The sequence below is a fragment of the Emys orbicularis genome, chromosome 6, assembly GCF_028017835.1.
Source record: "Emys orbicularis isolate rEmyOrb1 chromosome 6, rEmyOrb1.hap1, whole genome shotgun sequence".
In the NCBI taxonomy this organism is placed as follows: Eukaryota; Metazoa; Chordata; order Testudines; family Emydidae; genus Emys; species Emys orbicularis.
The window spans coordinates 99,154,596-99,176,201 of record NC_088688.1 but is presented as its reverse complement, the minus strand read 5'-3'; the positions used below and the strand labels follow the sequence as shown (position 1 = coordinate 99,176,201).

Genomic DNA, 21,606 nt, shown 5'->3' with positions numbered 1-21,606 from the left:
TTTGCACATTGGCCTGCTAAACCCAGCGTTGTGAGCTCAATCCTTGAGGGGGCCACTTAAGGATCTGGGGTAAAATCAGTACTTGGTCCTGCTATTGAAGGCAGGGAGCTGGACTCAATAACCTTTCAGGGTCCCTTCCAGTTCTATGAGATACATATATCTCCATTTATTATTATATAACAGGTGATGACATGCTCAGTAAACCGCACTCTAGCAGTGCTGCTTTGAAGAAAGCTATGTGTGAACCTCTCCACTCTGCAGAGCAGTGTGCTAAGTTATATTAAGAGTGCTGGAGGTCTACATGTGACCACAGGTGCTCACTTTCACCACTCCTCTTCTAAAAATATCTAGTTGATATCCTCTCTTGGTGGTGCCAACGTACATTCTTGAGCTGAGGAGCAAAGGGCTCACTGCAGACGCTAATGAATATATTTCTCAATATACAGACAACATTCTACTATACTGAATATGGTTTACACACTCATTTAAAGATAGAGTAGGATTCAGGTAAACATTGGGCCAAATTTTCAAAATGTGTACTCTATACACTTCTAATTGATGCCCACTTTAAGGCCTTTTTACACTTCCAGAATGGTGTAAAGTAGCCTTAGTTTAAATGAGAAAGAGAACCCCAAACCGTAGATCTTCAAAGCCAGCATGTACATTTAACTAATTAATTAGTTAGATGCAAAATTAGCCTTTTGTCCACACATTTCTCTGACTTGTGTAAGCAATCGTGGTAACTGCCCATAAAACCGCAGATGCCATTTTAAAAAATATGCGTCCTATTAATAATTTATGCAGGGTGTAAACAAAGGCCGAAGGAAGTTCCTGCAATAACTGGGAACAAAGTATAATAGAGTTAGAACAACTTACAGGAAAATCAAACAGCGCAGTATTAATGAATTGTCTGGACCCAGATTCTTGGCTAGTGGAAATGGGCCAGCTCCATTGAGTTCAAAGGAATTGAAGGGATAACTTGACCATAAGGGAAGTTTCTTCCTAATCTGAATCAGATAATATGTTTCTAAGACATTAATAACCACATTCATAAATATCTAGAAAGAGAGACTCACACATCAGCTGGCATAAAGTGTCATAGTTCCATTGAAATCAATAAAGCTACACCAAGTTATGCCAGCTAGGAATCTGGCCCTTTGTGTTCACACTGTCAACGACAACACTATGTACACAGGTAGTTTAGAAATACCAGACTACAAAAATACTACTATTAACTTCCTGAATTCCCACTAAGTGGAGGTCATGCTATAGAATTAGCACAAATCAGGTACTTAGCCAACTAACGTGTGGGATTTATTTGCAATTAATTCCGAGCACCAAGCTGGGGGTTGAGTAAATGCCCCTTTAAAATTGGGCCCAGTATTTTATCTTTATTTTATTTTTAAAAATTTTGTAGTCCAATCCTGAAGTCAAAATACCCATAGAAAGAGGAAGAATGGCCGCTTTCAGGGCTGGGCCTATCCTGAGTGGCACATATGCAGTTTTACATCCATTTTGTGTACTAAAATCATGTCACTGTTTTCAAATCAAATGTATAATTAAGTATGTGTGTTATTTTGTCACTTGGAAGAGGATTTTAAGTTATAAGGAAGTTACTTTTAAACAGTTTGGAAAGTCCACAAACCCTAGTATTCACCTAAACTCCTCTTAGAATCTAAAACATCATCACAAAGTATGTGTCTTCATTGTTTGTACAGTGTATTCTATAATGGGACCTCAATCCAGATTGGAGCTTTCGGGTGCTACAGTAATATAATTTAAAAAAATAAAATCAAGAAATTCATAGTTATGATTACAAATCAAGTGTACATTAGTAGTTTTTTATGGGGCAGATTCTCTCATGTGGCCAAAATCTACTTGGCGCAGCAAGGGGCCATCAGGGAACTGGTTATGTCTCCCTGATTCTTTGCTCAGCTCTGCCTTAGCCCTTCCCCATACTTCGCTCAAGGCTGCTCTAATCTAGGAATGTTGCTAGTGATCCACAAGGGACCATTCAACAGCTGGATATAGCCAGAGTGTTGGTGCTACAAAGTCAACTACACTAGCTCTGTGCCCACAGAAGACTCACATGTGCTGGGGCAGTTGCTAAAAGATGCAAATGGCTTCCACTCCATTTGCGCTACCGCCTATGCAGGGGGGGAGCACTTGGTATTTGTTCAGTGAATCTGAGTATTCCTGGACTCTCCAGCCTTGCCCTTGACCCTCTCCATGTTTATCACTGAAACAACCTGAACAGTAAAGTTGATGGAGTCCTTAGAGAAGACAGTTTAGCCATACACTGTGTGAGAACCTCCTTTGTAGATGCCCCACATCCTGTTCTTGCCTCAATGCACAGCAAAACTACCCAACTTATGCTTCCTAGATAGCCTTTCACACCACTAGGAAGGCAGGATTCACCACTCACTGTCATTGTGTGACATTTATCTCTCATGTGCAGCATTCTGCTTTTATTTGTTGATCATTTTTATACTTAACTTTTTTTCAAGGTTAGTAAAGCACAAATTTCTCAATAAGGGGGATCAACATGCCATGTTTATATAATCCAAGTGCTAAAAAAAGTAGCTGAAAATTTCTTAACTCTTGAAAAACACTAAGGTTTTTTTCGCACTTGAATAAAATAAAAAAGCTTAATGATTTTTCCTCAAACTTTTCAAAAACATGCGTTTCTTGGTTGAGGAAACACATAAGAAATTCCAACTCTAAGGTTGTTTGGGGGAGAAGTTACAAAACAACTGAAATTAGGGGCTTGCAATAAAAATGCTTTCTCAGCCACAATTATAAGATAAAATATTATGCAATGCTATAACAAACTGTCCAGTATTACCCAATGCCCTCAGTTACCCAACATCTAAAATTTACTAAGACTAAATATGTGATGTAGGGTGAGATGCCACATTTCAAATAAAAAGAGTTCCTTTAATATAAAATAAGGCATAAGGATTAATTAAAAGGAACATGGAAAAGAGTGTGCAAATCTTAATTCCCCTACTGCACTAAATGACCATAAAAAGCCAAAAAATACCACCAAACCATGGAGATATCATCCTACTTTGCACATTTTCATTCGCAAAGGCAGCTGACAAGAAAACAGCAGCCTGTTAAGGTTATTCTTGGGAGTTTAAACTAGCGAGGCATGACATAAAGATTAGTACATTAACAAAATTCTTACAGTACATCTCCCCCAAGAACAACACTGGACATTATGTTCTGAGGATAGCACATCAGTTAATAATATGGTATTTGTCTTTGTTTCATCTTAATGTACCTTGGTGAACAGATATAGTATATCAGCTCTTGTAATGTTAGCTGCCATCCAGGCAAATGTTTCCTGGTATGACATTTCAAATTAAAAATGCAGAAGCTTTTGTCTCAGATGCTTGCCTAGCTGGATTTTCTTACCTTTGGTTCCATTGAAATGAAGCTGTGGGTACCTCTACTTGAGAGAACTGATCTTTTAATTGTTTTACTATGATAGAAGTGGTAATAATCCTTCAGTGCTCCAATCTGTTGGGAGGAAGAGACAGGGGAGAAAGAGAGAAAGAGAGAGATTTAATTTATGAAAAGCAGTTTTCTGTTTTTCATTTTTTAAAGGACTATAAATTATGTAATTTCCTGCTGTGCTGAAATGTTACTTGAACCCCAGTGATCATCTTTCAAAAGAAGGACATATGATATGAAATGGATGGAGTGTCCTTGAGGCAGCAACTGCAAAACCAACTATTATAATTGAGCTGCTTAGCTTGTCTGTATCTACCTTTTTTAATGTTTAATTTATATGCAGCATTTTAAGTAATTCTATACCAATCTATATCCAAACTGTCTTCACGTGGCAAGTATAAAAATCATCAAATAGCTATATGGTTATTAAAAAGCATTCCATCTAGTTTGCTCAAGGAAATGTACTATAAAATGCAGGATAGGTTATTTATGTCATTAACTTACCCCAAAAAAGTCCTAAGCATCTTACCATTCACAAGGAATATAAATATATGATTTTGGGGGGAAAGGGAGGAGTAACATCAGAACTCTTAATCAATTACTAGAAGTGCTTATTCAAGTTATGAGAAGTCAAAATGGGCAACTTCTAAATAACAGAATTCAAATTACTTTGTATCCACCACTTCAGTATAGTCTGGCAATGTTGTTAGTTTTACCCAGCACCAATCTTTGTAATAAATTTTAAATCATTAACACCTGTTTTATAATGGATAGCCAGACTTTTAAGACATTACTTACACACATCCACACACACCCAACATCTTTGACCCGATGGAAAATACTTCTCCTAAGCATTTTAAAATTTGGCCGTCAAAAAAATGCCATAATAGTTGTAAATCTTATAGAAAGATCCTTTATTTGAATGAACAGTGTTCAGATCTCTCTCTCTCTCTCTTTTTTTTGTTTGTTTGTTTATTTTAACAATATTTATTAAAATTGTAAACACTCAAATGACCTTAGAAAGCAAATTTGGCTTAGTTTTGAAAACAAGTCTGAATGAAATCACAAAAGATGGTGGAAGAATAGTTATCTAACCTCATGGATTCTGTGTTCTGAATTAATAGCCCCTAATAAAGACAAGTATACAGGAAATAACTCAAGAGTTCAACCTCTAAGGTTCTAGGAGAACTGGCAGGAAACCCAATAGGGCTCCAAGGATCTGTTTTTAGGATTCATGAAGACTAAAGTCTCTGGCTTTGTGCTGCCTACAGGACAATGCAGAACACTTCATCATCTCCTAGCCCCTGTCCTGATGCTCGCAATGCCAGAAACAAGGCTAGGGTTCTTTAAACTAATCAGTGATGCCAGATCTAGTCCTCACCCCAGCATTGGCAGCATTCAAACTTTACCAGTTTGTGCAAGGTCTCGGCCTATTTATGAAGATTTATGAGGTTCTGCTGTATGTTTGTTTGATGCAGGAGCCTGGGGATTTCTTGTTTGTTTGTTGCTTTAATTGCATTTTTTGCATATTCACTAAACCACAACACTAAACACAACTTTAATCTTCTATGGCCTCCCTCTCATTAGTGTGGATTAATGAGCCTCTACTGTAACTCCTTGTTTATACACACACACACACACACACAATGCAGTCACAAAGCAAGTAGGTCTATATTTCACCATTGCACAGAACTGCACACACAGAATCTGTCATATTTATTTGGGGGAGAAGGAGAGGGGAAGGGACAGGGAGAAAACCTGGACTGTTTTATGCCACATACATTTTCAGATTACCCAGTGCTCTATGTGTCTGCATTGCATTTGTCTGTTTAGCGGTAGGCTGTGGCTAACCACTGTGTGGGTCAAGAGAGCGGAGGGCTGGCAACAACTGTACTCCTTGAATTCCCCTGAGTTAGCAGTACTGGCCACTCGTAAAGAGGTGAGGTGAAGATGAGGACATCATCCCCAACACATACACATCAACCAGCAGGGTTGACTGATCATAGAGGGAAGCACGTGCTGCATCCACTGGAAATGGGGAAGCAGTGAGGCTGCTCTCCTTGAGTGCTGGGGTGCTCCCCAGGCATTGTGTATACTGCCTCTGAATCCTTCCCAGGATAGGCTTGCACTAATGAGGCACAACTGAGCCCTTAGAGCAGGGATGGCCAACCTGAGCCTGAGAAGGAGCCAGAATTTACCAATGTACATTGCAAAAAAAATACATCCGTAGCCCCCCCATCAGCTCCCCACCGCCCCGCTCCCAGCGCCTCCCGCCCACCAGCAGCCCTGTCAATCAGCGCCTTCCCTTCCCTCCCCATCAGCTGTTGTGGTGTACAGAAGGCTCTGGGCGGGAGGGGGAGGAGTGAGGGCACGGCAGGCTCAGGGGAGGGGGTGGGAAGGAGTGGAGTGGGGGCAGGGCCTATGGCAGAGCCAGGGGTTGAGCAGTGAGCACCCCCAGCACTCTAACCCCGGAGTCGGTGCCTATACAAGGAGCCGCATATTAACTTCTGAAGAGCCGCATGTGGCTCTGTAGCCACAGGTTGGCCACCCGTGCCCTAGAGGTAAGTGCTGTGAGGCTGGGCCCATGTCTTCCAAGCACCATCACTTTTCAAATAATTATAACTACAGTTGTCAGAAATCCATAGCTTAGGTCAGGGGTTCTCAAAACAAAATTTTTGGTGGCCTCAGAGTGCGGCCACCAACTCTTGCTGCTGCCCGAACTGACAATTTTTCCTAAAATACTTAATTAACTTTAGGAAAAACAAATAAATATGCACATAGACATATCCAAATCATAGGAATTTATTTATGTAGGGTTTTATTTTTGCAGACTCAATAATAAAAATAATGGACAGCTGTTTCTATTCTTTACTGGACCTAAACAGACTAGAAACACAAATAAGGTGCTTTGCACGTTCTGGTCTTTTTTGTTGTTTTTTCTTTTGCTTTTTTGGTTGCGTTTTTAAAAGACTTGCTGGCTAGTCAGTCTGCTGCTGTGAAAAGTGATATTTGTTTGTTAATACCACTTTTCACAGCCTCCCAGTTAGCTACTAAGGCTATGTCTACACTTCAGACCTTACAGCAGCATGGCAGCGCTGCTGTAAGGTCTCCCATGTAGCCGCTCCATGTCAACAGGAGAGAGCTCTCCTGTAGGCATAATTAACCCATCCCTAATGAGCGGCAGTGGCTATGCTGGTGGGACAGTATCTCCCGCTGACATACTGCTGTCCACACCGGCACTTCTGTCTGTGAAACTTTTGTCGGTCGGGGGGTATTTTGTTCACACCCCTGACTGACAAAAGAGCTAATGTAGACATAACCTTAATCTGCTGTGAAATACAAATATCACTTTTCACAGCAGACTTACTCAACCCGGGCATGCCAGGATACAAATTAAGTCCTGAATGGTGAGGTGGGTAGGGAGGCAGCGGGGCTGGGGTGATAGGAGGAATGGATGGGGGCCTGGGGTGATGGGAGAAGGGGGTTAGCCCGGGGCCAGAGCCCACTGCCACATGGCCAGGGGCCGGGACTGGAGCCCACCGCTGTGTGGCTGGGGGACAGACCCTGAAGCCCTGAGCCCAGAGACAGACCCCAGCGTCTGGAGATAGAACCCGAAGCCCTGCAGCTGGAGCCTGCTGCCTGCCACCCCAGGGCTGAAGCCTGACCCCACCACCCCTCTGGTGTATGTGTCTCCAGAGGGGGCAAGGCTCAACTCCTGCTAGAGGCCCTGAGGGAGGGGCCACTGCTTCCTTCCCTTCCCCTCCCCCCCCCATCACCCAGGAGGCTGTGGCCGCAAGAAAAGCCCCTGGTGGCCACATGCGGCCGTGGTGGCCGCATTTGAGAAACACTAGATTAGGTTCATAAATACTAGTGGGATCAAAGAAGCCCAAATCTTGAAAATGGAATTTTATTCCTATTCAGTGAGAGCCAGTGCCTTCTCATAGTAAAGCAGTAGTGTATTATAAATTTTATTACCCTCCTTTACCTTAATGGGAATTTCCTTAGAGCCTCCAAATCCTTGAACCATAGGGAACCACATGTACATGCAAACAAATACATATATCCCTGCTATGATTAGGATGTCTTGCCTGCTTTATTACAGATAAGAATTTGAGTGAACTTTGAAGAAGTTAACCAACGCACTGTCATTACTGTGTAACAACAGCAAAACCTCTGCTTTAGTTCTTGAAATATATTTTCCCTAAGGCAGCTTTAACTTTGAAAGTAGCATAAGGATAACTCAGGATACAGTGACTCAGTTCCTCTACCTATCTGAACCTTGGAGTGTCCTCAGAAAGCTTGTGACGAATGATAAACGCCGTATTGAGTGCATTACATACATTCACCAGACTGTTCTATATGACTAGGTTCACCAACAACTGAACATTTCCATTGATCCTTTATAGCAGCACCTCAGCAGGGCTGACAAAGTTACTTGCCCGTTTGATAATGGGAAATAGGAAACGTTTCCTGGTGGGGAGGGACTTATCCATCAGTTTCCATAGAATTTAAAGTTTGATTTAGACTAGAAGTTTCTACTCCTTCTGGTTGCAAACATAACCTTCTGCCTGTGAGCCGAATGGGATCTGCGATGCGCTGTAGACTGCCTGAATCTGTAGACAGACATCCTTAGGCCAGAGTTTCCTTGGCCGTTGCAGGGGAATTGGGAGGGAAGAGAGGATTCTCCACCGTACAAATTCTGCCTCAGTAACGGAGACAACTGGCAGTCCCTGCAACCAGGGGAGTGCAGAAACTGGTACCTCTGGTGCAGCCTTGGGCACACAAATCACTAGGGCTGTGCAGAGGATGGAAGTTCTCTTTCACAAAGGATTTGGGGATTTTGAAATTTGGCTTTGTTCCAAATTGGAGCAAAAATTGAAAATTTCAAAATTCTTTGAAGGAAACATTCTGGATAAAAGGTTTCAGGTCATTCACAACATATTCTTTTGATTTCAACTTTTTAAAGATTTTGTAGTAATTTTTAATTATAATTGTATATTATATAAATTATACATAAGGAGGCATGGAGGAGTTCCCTTCCACACTGGCCCCTCCACAGGCTGAACTCACCAAGAGAAAACAGGCTTCACAATGCTAAACAACAGTGCAGTCTTTGCCCTCTCCCTGTGCACTGGGGAACCTGGGAAGGCATTGCATATCATGCAGGTCCTGACTTTGTCCTTAGCTCTCCTAGGGCGGAATGAAGCTCTGCAGTGCTACTTACTCAGTGGCATGTACAATTTGCACAATCCAGCCACATAGCAATGGAGAGGTATGAACTGCCCAAGGCGTAAATCCTGTCTCCAGCTCACATTCCAAGCAGGCAGACCATGCAGTAGGGAATTTCTTTCCTACAAACCACTCTTCAATAGTGACTCACACTGTAGCCGCTTCTCCAGTGCCCAAAGTAGGCTCTGTGCTTCTTGCCTTCTATCACCTTGGTGAGATGTTACTGATAGTTCTGCACAGTGGTGGATCCACCAGACCAGGGCAGGAATAGCAGCCCTGGATGGGCTACGGAGCTGCCAGGAAATTTGACTGTAGAATAAGATATGGATTAATTACCCAAAGCTGCCACCTACTTCTTCAAACAAAGCCCATTTACTCCAGTTTTGTGCTGAGGAAGGGGAATCTCACCCATGATGTGTTATTTAGTAAACATTCTACAAGGTATTAGGCCCCATGTCATTTTCCCATAGATGCTTCAGCACGGTAAGTTTAAAGAGTGACTTGCTTTCAGTTTTGTACAGTTTCAGGCACTAAAAAGCTGGCCAATTAGTAAAGAACTTAAATAGAAGAGACAGAGACGATCACAGCTGCAGGAAACTAATCAAGCTGAAATTCCAACAATGACAAGCAGGCCTCTTTCCAAATATGTCAGCTCCCTGCCACTCCCTGCCCAGCCTCCTGCTCCTGAGGAGTAAATGAGTTTTTTGAATTATTTCAGTCAGCCATGATTAAAACAACAACAAAACTACCCTGTTACTGACATTGCTGGGTGCTCTGGTCTTGTTCTGCACTGAAGCAGCAAGTTAAAACCATTGCGGCAGTCAGTCAGTTTAAAATAGGCAGAGGCTGCTATTTTGTCTTTATACTTAAGGCCATGGCTACACTACAAGCTTTGGTCGACAAGTTAAATCGGCATAAAGCCACTGCAGTTAATATATCGCTTGTGCATGTGCAACCCGCCACCGTCCTGCACACTCTTTTGGAAAGTTTTGGCAATGCATGTTGGAACTGAAACAAGTCATGCAGGGGTGACTGAGAACAAGGGGTCAACTTCATAGCTTGCAACAGTTTCCATCCCATAATGTCATCTATATCCCATAATTTTCATGCCTTTTTAAAAAAATCCCACGAACCTGCACAGCCCTCCTCACTGTCCATCATCTCTGACAAAAGCATGGAGCCTGAACAGCTCTGCACTGTTGTCATAAGTGTTACAAGCACACTTAAGCAAGATCCTCCGTATTTGCAGAGCTGCAAGAAGAACTGAATGAGCGGGCAACATGATGATTTCTTGGAGGGCAGATTGCTGTGGGACACAGCGAGAACCAATTCAAAGTTGTTGGTAGAGTTCAAGGAGCCGCTGCAGATGATGGAAACAAGCACTGACTGGTGGGATCGCATTGTAATACAGGCTCGCGATGATGAGCAGTGGCTTCAGAACTTACGGATGCACATGGTCACATTCCTGGGTCTGTGTGCCAAGCTTGCCCAGTCCTCCAGCGCAGGGACACCAAAATGAGAGCTGCACTCTCAGTGGAGAAGCAATTGGTGATCACACTGTGGAAACTTGCAACGCCGGATTGCTGCTGGTCAGTGGAAATCATTTTGGAGCTGGAAAATCCAATGTGGGGACCATTGTCATGCAAATATGCAGGGTCATTAATCATCTTCTCATACACAGGACTGTGCCTCTTGGCAATGTGCAGGACGTAGTGGATGGATTTGCAGCAATGGGGTTCCCAAACTGCGATGGAGTGATAGATGGCAAGCATATCCTTATTTTGGCGCCAGACCATCTTGCTACAGAGTCCATCAACAGAAAGAGCTATTTTTCTATGGTTATGCAAGCACTGGTGGATCACTGGGGACACTTCACTGAGTGTTGGCTGGTCCGGGAAGATGCATAACGCTCGCATCTTTAAGAACACAGGACTGTTCAGAACGCTGTAAGAAGGGACTTTTTTCCCTGACTGGTGGATTACCATTGGCAATGTTGAAATGCCAGTAGTGATCCTGAGGGGCTGAGCCTATTCCTTGCTCCTGTGGCTCATGAAGCCATACACAAGCCACCTTGAGAGCAGCAAGGAAAGATTTAACTACCAGCTCAGTTGTTGCAGAATGACAGTAGAATGCACTTTTGGTAGATTGAAGGGACACTGGCATTGTTTACTCATGACAGTGGATCTCAGTGAAAAAAACATCTCAAGGGTTATAGCTCCCTGCTCTGTCCTGCATAAAATCTGTGAGGCAGAGGGCGAACAGTAGCTACGAGGGTGGAGAGCAGAGGTGGCAGTCTGCTGAGTTTGAACAGCTAGACACAAAGGCTATTAGAAGAGCTCAGTGCGGAGCTATACGGCTCAGGGAGGCTGTGAAAGAGCACATTAACAGTGAGCCACAGTAATGCATTGTGGAGTACTGTTCTCTACCTGGACCTGCTGTTTTGGGGCCCTTTAGGAATTTTGCGGTGCTTGCTGCACAGTTATGATTATCACACAATGTTTGTCACTGATCCTATGAGTTGTGTCACACTGTGCAGTAACAAGTAATTGGTTGCTTTCAGAACTTGTAGGCACTCTGTAGCATATGTTATGAACGAATAAAAATTATTTTCCCAATAACAGAATTTTATTCAGTAACAAAATCAATGCAAAGAAAAATCTGTGAAATTTAAACGCAAATACAGTAAACACTTAATACATTAATGGAACAGAACTTAACAAGGGGAAAGAACATTCATGTCTACTTTTACCTACATATACAGCAACCGTTGCTCTATCAGGTCAGTATATGTGAAGCTGTGATTGTCCTTAATGTCCCCCGCGGTGGAGTGGTGGGGTAGGGATGCGGCCTCTGATGCTACACGGAATGTTTGGGTGGGGGGAAATTGGGAGGTACTGTAATGGAGTTCTCCGTGATTGCAAAGAGAGGTGAGCCCACAAAAGTCCACCCATAGGTCCACAAGAGTCTGTAGCATCTGTGTTTGCTGCCAGAGAAGCTCCATTGTGTCCGGGTGCATCTCCTTCTCTTCTTGCCGGGACTCCTGGGCCTTTCTCCTGTCTTTCCTTCTCCAGGCTGTCTGCAGTATTCACCCTCCAGGCCCTTTGCTCATGGTCTGATGCAGCACTGGCTTGCAAGATCTCACTGAACATGTCATCCCAAGTCTTCTTCTTTCTCCTTCTTATCTGGCTCGGGCATTCCATGGCTGTGGACGAGGGACCCTTCAAGGCTTCAAAGGCAGCAGCTGCAGATAAAACACACAGAGGTACCGTTTTCGGTATAGTCACAATGGAAAGCAACAGTGAAGATTCAGAACTCCCTTCCCTTGCTCCCCTGAGGTTTTAAACAAAACATGCCTCTTGACACTTCTGCTTCAGCGTGCTTGTGCATTGTGCCACTCATGGCACCAGCCATGGTGAGTGTGGCCCACCAGGGATGAGGGAAATGAGGAAGGAATTGTTCAGTTGCATAAAACTATGAGTATAGGGCAAAGACACTGAATACTGGCACCATTTTCCACAGAAGGGTAACAAAGGCAGAGAGAGCACAGCTGCTACTGGCATCCCAAAGCTGCCAGGGCCCATATGCTGCTAGCTTGTCTACTGCAATGGTGCCATCCCTAGAAACCTTCAGGAAAGGATTGCTGAGTACCTCCATGAAAGTTTCATTGAGATCTCTCAGGAGGATTCAAGAGACAGTGCTGTGTACATAAACAAACTGCTCCGCATGGCTCCTCCTTGCCTAACTCCACAGGGGAATGAAAAGCAAATAACAACGCTGCCTCTTTTTGTTGTACTTCTAGTACGAGTAAATTAATTAAAAGTTGATAGTTGTGTCCTGTTAACTTGGGGGCGCCATCACTATAATGGGAAATAAATTTATATGCTTACCCGAGGATGCTTCCCCTGCATCAGGCTTGCCCATGCTCGACTGCCGGGACTGACTGGTCTGCAGTGGAGTCGCAAAGAGGTCCTGGCTTGTGCCATAGCTGGATCCCCCGCTCATGTATTTTCCCATCCTCCTCCTCGCTGTTCACACCATTGGCCTGTGACTCCAGCTCCTCAAAGGTATCCATGGTGGTCTGCAGGGTGGCAGTGTGGTCTCTGCCAAGTATGGCATGCAGCTTTTTGTAAAAGCGGCAGGTCTGTTGCTCAGCACCAGGTTGACTGTTTGCCTCCTTGGCCTTCTGATATGCCTAACACAGTTCCTTTGTTTTCATGTGGCTTGGCTGCTGTTCCCTGTCACATCCCTTCTCCTGCATCCCCCATGCAATCTGCTCATAGCTGTCCATGTTTCTTTGGCTGGTCTGTAGCTATGCTTGCACAGCCTCTTCTCTCCTCAGGCCCAGGAGATCCAATATCTCCTGTTTACACCAAGCTGCGCATATCTGGAGTGAGTAGCTGGCATGGTCAGCTGAGCAGTAGCACACAACAATAGAGAGCTAGCTGCGAGGTGTGCTCACCAAGCAGGGCCGGCTTTAGGCCGATTCAGCCGATTCGGCTGAATTGGGCCCCGCGCCAAGAGGGCCCCGCGCTGCAGCTCTCCACCCCGATTCAGAGATTCGCGGGAAGTCTGAAAAGAAGCAGGGGCGGGCAGGCAGCACCAGGTAAGCTGGGGTGGTGGGGGCACGAGAAGGGCTCCGGGGAGGCGCGGCCCGTTCCCGCCGAGCACGCAGGCCCCAGCAGCTCTGGCCCGGCTTGGCTCCAGCCCGGCCCCCGCGGCGCGGCTCGGGTCCGGCGCGGCTCCGGCCCAGCGCAGCCCCTGCGGTGCGGCCCAGCTCCGGCCCGGCCCGGTCCCCGTGGCCCGGCTCCGGCCCGGCCCGGCCCCCGCGGCGTGGCTCCGGGTCGGACCCAAGCCCGGCAACCCCGGCCGGAGCGCGGCTCGATTCCTGGGGGTGGGGCTTGCAGCAAGCCCCGCCCCCAGGAATCGGGCCCCGCTCTTGCTAAAGCCGGCCCTGTCACCAAGCTAGACAATCAGGAAAAGGCATTTCAAAAATTCACAGGGCTTTAAAGGGGAGGGGAGCCTTCCAGTCTCCAGGACCGCCAGGGAAGTGGAGTTCACAATTGTCAGTGTTGGGCATTGTGGGACAGCTGTTGGAAGACTGTTAACTACACTCTACACGATCTATACTCTACACTGTCTACACTCTTGCTACATTGACCTCAGTATATTGGCCATGGCTACACACTGCTTGGATAGGTGGTGTTACTGCCTTACTGTAACAGGGCACTTACATCAGCAGGAGACAAATTTAAGTATAGAAACATGTGCAACTAGGTCGACACAAGACACAAGACGGCTTATGTCTATCTAACTTTGTAGTATAGTCCAGGCCTAATAGTTGGGCTCAACTGGTATTCTCACATGCCAATGCATATCTCTTCCCTATTCCTTTTTCCCTTCAGGCTAGCACTCCAGTCTGGTAGGGGACAAATATGTTTACACAACATTTCCAAAATTTGTGCCTCTGAATGGTGACATTCCTCAGAATAACAGCTCAGTATCAGAGTTTGACTTCAATGGCATTCCTGGAAACTCCATTACTGAAGTATGCAGATACTATGGTAATGAGCCCTTCCTCCATCCCCACAAAATGGCAATATAAAATAAAATAAAATACATCGAAAAATAAAGGCCAAGATTTTAAAAAGTGGCTAGTAATTTGGGGTTCCTCAGTTTTTGGGTGCCCGATTTGAGACACCTTAAAGGTATCTGATTTTCAAAGCATGGGTGCTTAGCACTGTCTGACCCTCTCCTGGTGTTCAACACATCCCCCCAAATCTAGTGGTGGCCTGTCAGAGACAGGAGTGGAGAGAGTGGCAGTTCTTGGAGTGCAGTCTCCCTCTGTTTTTTCATCATTTATGCTGTAGTCTGAGGTAATGTCTTCACTGCTAAAAGAGGTGTGCTTTTTTACCTCCGAGTGACTATTCAGTGTGAGCTACCCCAAAGTGAAAACACAGTTGAAAACAAGGCATTTTAGTTTTATCTTGAGAGAAACTCATTAAGGGCAGGCCTATACCATCGCCTGGGGTTGACATTGCTTCGTCTACCTCATGGTGAAACGAAAGTGCCTTGTCTTCACTGTGTTTTTACCTCAATACATTAGTTACTGAGAGGCAAAAAATATACTTTTTTTCAGTGAAGACAAGGCTGAGCAGCATAGTGGTCACTTCCCCCATCCTTAACCCCCAGAGCAGTCTTGTATTCCCCCATGGAGGCTTGTACCGCAGTTTGGGAACCAGTGATTTAGATATTTATAATGGTTTGTGTTCCCTTAAAACATTTTTTCTCGGTCTCATGGGTTGAAATTAGGGATGGTCATAACTCTAATTCCAGACAAAAATAAAAGCTAATTGCCTTCCCCTCAGATAGAAAAAGCTTTGCTGTGAGTGAGTTTTCTTGATCAGTTTCTGAAAAGAACCTGATCCTCGAGACAAAGGAGTTCAGCCAACTAGTAACACAGACAGGTTGGTGATTCTCTTCTGAATTACTTGTGCATGAATAACACTAGGAAGATTAATTACTGCATCCTGCTGTTACAATAGGAAGATCGCTATTTCTGTTTTAAATAAATCAGCTTTATCCCCAAAACAGAGCAAGTCCTTTATCCTTGAAATTCCCTCTCTTCTTTTTTTTTTTAAACGGAGAAAAATATAACACCTTATTGAAGTAATGTATGCCACTGCTGACTTCCTTTGCAGCCTTGGGCAATTTTCCACTGTATTTCAGCTATTTGCATGGAGAAATTTTGCCTGGGCATTTACATTGAACTGGAAAGGTACAATTTTGTTTTTCAATCAGTGGATGTCTAAAATGAAAAACTGAGCTATTAACATAAAATAGCTCTGCATTATGTTCTTTCACAGAAGAATGTTATTACTATTGTTTACATACTGCTGCATTTTGCTTTAAAAATCCCACAAAAACCTTAGCATGTTAAGTGCTTCAATAGAAAATCCAAAATAAACTCTCTAGACTTTTAACTTGTTATATGTGCCTTTGTTAACAGGACAAAATGAGCAACAATAACCCCAACTGCAATTTGAGTTCTTTGCCTCTGTTCTATTTCAATATCAAGGCTGAGATTTTCAAAGTCACTGTTTTATGGTTAATAGGAATTGAGCATTTAAATCCATTAAGAAGCTTTAAACATTTCAGCCCAAAAATGTAATTAGAGTGTGGATATAGCACGTTAGAGAATATACCGTTTTAAAGAACTTCTAAAATAAAAAAAATAATTTATAATGGAAATTATTTACATGAGATTACATATTGCATTTTGTATACCACCTATATAATCAAAGTTTCTCTAATCTGTTCCCTATATAGGTCATATTCCAAAATATATTTACCAATATAAAGATATGTCAGCTTTCCTCTAGGCTATGCAGCAGACTAATAATTGATTAACTACCTTGAAAAAGCTCAAGGTACACAGGACAAAACTTTAAGGATCAATAGATGATGCAAATACAAAAAGAATGTACAGTTATGCACTGAAAGAAATATTGCAAATGAACTTCTGTCTAGTGGGTTTCTCGTACATCAATGCTACCATGGAAACCATATTCAACATTTGAAATTACATGATGAAAGGAGAAGTGCTGAGACATTTAGCAACATGTAATGCTTTTGTATCATCAAAAGAAATAAAATGTTTTGATACTTAAGAGTGAGGTCTTACTACCCACTAATACAACTAAGTCTTAAGTGAACATCCTTTGCAAAAATGAGAAAAGATTCAATGATAAAAGAGGTCAGAATTTTCAGGGAACACTGTAATCTTTTAAAAGAAGGGTGACCTTTAAAAAGATCAGAAATGCATCAATAGTTTCATATTCATATGTGTTTAATCACAAAGAATTATTCATTAAAAGCACCCTTCTAAACAGGATGAACAATCCTTCAAAAGAGGATTGTGGCAGCTTTTTTGGATTATATATTTATTTAAATCCTGCAGATTTCAATCTGAAGTTGTTCTCTCCTTATAAATGAGGTTGGAGAGGAGGGGGCGGTTAGCTGGTTGTTTTAAATAAAACTACTTAGAGATTTTAATTGACTACAGTTAATTGTATCCAGTGATACTTCTCTTGCAATGTGTTGAAGAAAATAATATTCATACTAGGCCAAATCTTGAGCACCTTATCCAGGGAAACTTCCAATAACGGTAATAGGAGATTGCCTGATTAAAGACTGAATGAAAGCTAAGGGTTAGCTTTCTATATTTGTCCTTTACATGAATGTGCAATGAAAAGAATGGCCCAAGGAGCCTTTCCAGTGTGACTCAAATAAGAGCTAGGGAAAACTGCAGTCCCTTCAGCACCCCAAAAGAAGATGAAGCATGGGACAGGATGGGCTCATGGCCTCACCTCCCTCTATCACAGCACGGGAAATGGGGATGTGCTGCACTTCAGGAAGGGGGAGGAAGAGCCAAGGGACTCTTTCTGAACATCTAAGGAAGAATGCCTGCTAATGTTTCCCTAGAAGCAATGTGACACCACACCACTTCAATGCAGGGCTGTACATTACAGGTCCAAGTAAAAACTGAGTAAGGACCTCAAAATTGGCCCTAACTGGAGTCAAGGATTGAGTGAACAGTGAGTAAAAATGTCAAGTTATTGGCATTTTAAAGAACCAAACCAACAGAATTCCTAATGAATTTAACAGTGATATTTGGCCATCATGTTGATCATTCAAATACTCTACATTAAAGGAAACTTGAATTCTGCCTTTTGAAGTACATAAAGAACACCCCTCTTCCATCCATTTCCTTTCAAGGATTGAAAGAGAGGTTATGATTTTTACTAATATGTTAAAATAAGTGACTAAAAACTTAAGAAACACAGATACAGGATTTTTTTTCAGTTCTTCAACAGATGTCTTTGCATTAAACAAGATCATTTTCAGATTTCTCATGTAAAGCTAGTTAATGTTATGATGCAGCATAGCCAGCCTAACCATCCCACAAAATGAAAACACAATTATCGACCCATTAATGAGAGTTTTATGAAGGGAGGGATTGACCTTTAGGTAAGTTAATGTCCCTGTCAAATAAAACAATGTAATGTTAAACTGATTATTCATGCCTCTCTTTGTTGAACCTGACTATTTACCTCATGGTATTTCCATAGGAACTACAAAATAAGTGCAGCAAATACTTTAATCCTTTTCCACAAAATAAATAGACTTTACCTCTGATATTTGCAGTGATTTAAAGACAGTTTTGTAATCATTATCCATGCAAGTTCAAGTGATAATAAATGCAGTCTGTACCTATAAAGAAGCTGTGGGAGGAAATGATAATGTCTGTTTCTCTAAAAAAGCTGTTGGGCAGAAAACAAATCTCTTTAACATTTCAAGAGGTTCACACAACTGCAGCTTTTGTTCTAACCTTCTTCTCTTTTCTTTCTTTACTAACTCGCCAATTGGTCATTTAAAAGCTGATATATGTCTTAGAATAATCTTCATTGCTGTTATTACTGACTTCTACCCCTATTTCATGTTGTGTTAGTGGAGAAATGCAAAAGGAGAATGAAAGAAAAGAAAATGAATATACATACTGTACCTTGAATGTTCATTTAAGTACTTTACATCGCTGACATATTCCATCTTTTATGACTATTCCAAACCCTAAGCATTACTGATGGGAGGGATTAATTTGGACTCTCATCAATATATTATAATAATTCTGGAAAATAATGAGGCTTTACAAGGTTTAGTCACTGTTATTTCAATCATGCCAATAGTATAAAGATAAGTTATTAAATAGGTTTTATGTTTTAATAAAACAGATTCATGGGAAAAACGGGCATTAATTTCCTTTGAAAATTGATCACAAAATGTTTAATAATATGAGCTAATCCTGAAAACCCTCACTCACCCACCTGAGCAGTCCCACCAGGCGCAAGTCTCTTCTCATTTGCACCAAAGTAAATCAGAAGTAACTCTGTTGAAGTCAATTGAGTTAAACTGGTTTAAGTGAGAGAAGAATCTGTGAGTAAGGATTTGCAGGATTGGGCACCAACTCAGATATAATGCTATGTTTCTGTTCATTTATTTTAATTTCAGCATAAAACTCACTACTGCATTAATATCAGAAGATCTTATAACATTCAAAGTGACTGACGCATCAACATACAGTAGTCATGCTATTTCCACAAAACATCTAAAATTGCAGCAATAAACCTTTTCAGACTGCACTTTGCCTTACAAATCTGAACTCAGTTCTTATTGGCTATAGTAATTACGTTTTCATTTTATTGACTTTCACATCAGAATTTATTAAGTAATTTCCCCCTCCATCCTCACTACATTTTTTTTTGAAGAATAATAAAGCTGTGACTCATGAGAATTATTGGGAATGAGTTTAGTTCATCTACGTGATGTGTGGCAGTATTAAATACCCATCACTCTAGTTCAATCAATCATTTTATCAGTGTAAACTGCCACAACAGTGAAACTGTAACATATTTCTTTGACTTTGTCCTGTATCAAAGTCTAATAATCTACCACTCTGCACAACAACAGAGCATGAATAAAGGTCAAACCATCCCAGATCCAGATATTTCAGTGATAATATGCACATGCCTAATTTGATCAATGCAAGATCCTTATAAAGGCACTACTATATCCTATTGAAAAATTGAGGCCTAATCCCACAACCCTTATTCACATGAGCAATCCTTACTCATACAAGTAGTCCCATTGACTTCGATGGAACTACTTATGCAAGGACTACTCATGTTCCAGCACAGAGTCCTATAGATAGATATTGAAATTCAATGCTTGTTAGTAAGAAAACACTTGTATTTGGCAGGACCTAGAGACAAGCTTCAAGAAAAATATCAGATCCCGTAGCATGCACACCTAATCAGAAAGGAAATGTCAGGAACATGCTACCAGTTTAAATGATGTTTGGCAAAACAAAATCTGGATTATGCCAAATCATGGAGCTGCTGGTTCTAGGTATAGTCAGGTAGGAATCTACTATTTAATCTAGTTATGTCAAGTCAGAAATAACAGGAAAAAATTACATCCTCCATAATTCAGACAGTTAGGTCACCCTCCTGCTCCCACTCATCAGTAGTGTCAGATGGACTACTAGAGCTCAATCCAACTTTCAGTTAAATCAATGGGAATCTTTTCACAGTCTTTAATGGAAACTGCATTGAACTCTTACTGAGACAATACCTAGCATATATCTTGATGAATCCAGGCTCAATCAGGAAAAAAGTTCTGGATCTACATTTTATAGTACTGACACCTCTCAAAGTACTTGGCAACAGCATTAAAATTACTCCAGCGTGTGGAGAAAAGTCAGTGAAAGCTGTGAGGTCCAGCTACAGTTGGTGATCAAGTATCTAGATTTACCAGAGCCACTGAAAGTATTCAGGGCAATACTTGGGGTATGTCTATAGCATGTTTATAAAGAATACTCTTTTGGGACATCCTCTTTGGGAAAGAAATCCTTTAGAACTTTACTGATCAATGAATACATACATAGCTGTGTCTCAAAAATTATTTGTGCAAAGGAAAGAAAAACATTTTGCCTTCACAGATGGCAGGTTATTTTTATGATCCATACATTTAAATACACCTCTACCCCGATATAACGCAACCCGATATAACACGAATTTGGATATAACGCGGTAAAGCAACGCTCCGGGGGGGGCGGGGCTGCGCACTAAGGCGTATCAAAGCAAGTTCGATATAACGCGGTTTCGCCTATAACGCGGTAAGATTTTTTGGCTCCCGAGGACAGCGTTATATCGGGGTAGAGGTGTATAGGAAGTTTGGTCAGCTTTGAAATAAATAATGAATGGCATAAAAGAAGATGTACTTTAAATATACAGACGCATTTCAAATGTAAAACATTTACTTTCATGCCATATAATTCCTGCATTACAAGCTCTGGTGAATTGATTAATATTTAAAATATCTTTGGACACATATTATTTTGAAAAGGCAGCTTCAAAATAATGCATTACCTTAAATGTGTCAGAAATGTAAAGCAATAAATCAGAGATCCTACTAACTACCTTCTCACGCCCCCTGCTCACTGTGCATGTATGTACAGTAGGGAGATTATTACATGTTTTGGGCTTTAATGTCATTAGCAGGCTACAAACAGTCGACTCTATGTCTCCTTATCCAAATGCAACAGTTTCACTATGTTCCCAGCACATGACCAAGAAAGGGAAATGACTCAACCCTAACAAGGTGGAAATGTGGCTCATTGGCAGGGGAAGCATCTAGAAGAGTAGGCAGTTGTGTCAGCACCAATTATTGATGACACGTGATTGACTTGGCCAAAATAGCCCACAGTCTAGGTGCTCCAGTGTGTGCTGGCCCGTTTTGGGGAGCTCAGCAACCCACTGTGTCGAGCTATCAAACCCCAGATGATGGGGGCTGGTGGCTGATTCAAGTGACCAGGTTACTTGACAGTAGGTTGGAGGTGGAACTTCCTATAAGAAGGAGCCTGTTCCATCAGTAGAGAGAGGAAAGAGACTTGCAGGGAGTAGGAATGCCCTTTCAGGAGCTGTAGGGTCAGAGAGAACTGGGGGAAAGGGTTCTCCACGGTAGCCAGACAGAAAGACTTGAGTGGAGTTGTGCAATGAGGGGCAGAAGCCTTAAGAAGCTTGAGGAAACTCCGGGGAGCAAGATCTGTGTTTTGGGAAAGAACTGTTGAGCTCAGCAAAGGACTGAGCTGGAGAAAGATGGTGAGTTGGAGAAAGATGTCCTGTCATATCAGCTGATACGCAATCTGTGCTTCAATAAACCAGATCCTCAAAAGTGTATTTGACTCATAAGGGTCTGGGGGCAGTTGCTAAAAAGCTCAAGAAAACAAATCTGAGACAGTGTCAGGGCTTGATGCCAGTACGGGGCAGACCCTGTTACACTGGGGCTCTGATGGAAGGCATT

At 42.3% G+C, this 21,606-nt stretch overlaps 1 protein-coding gene across 3 annotated transcripts in view; it reads right to left on the bottom strand.

Annotated features, from left to right (window-relative positions):
- The window catches only part of PCSK5 (proprotein convertase subtilisin/kexin type 5), a 295,761-nt gene that overhangs the window by 260,091 nt on the left and 14,064 nt on the right, over window positions 1-21,606 (bottom strand). For all 3 annotated transcript variants that reach the window (XM_065407021.1, XM_065407022.1, XM_065407023.1), the window contains exon 2: window positions 3,421-3,525. In XM_065407021.1, coding sequence (XP_065263093.1) covers window positions 3,421-3,525 — 105 coding nt within the window. The remainder of the gene's footprint in view (window positions 1-3,420; window positions 3,526-21,606) is intronic.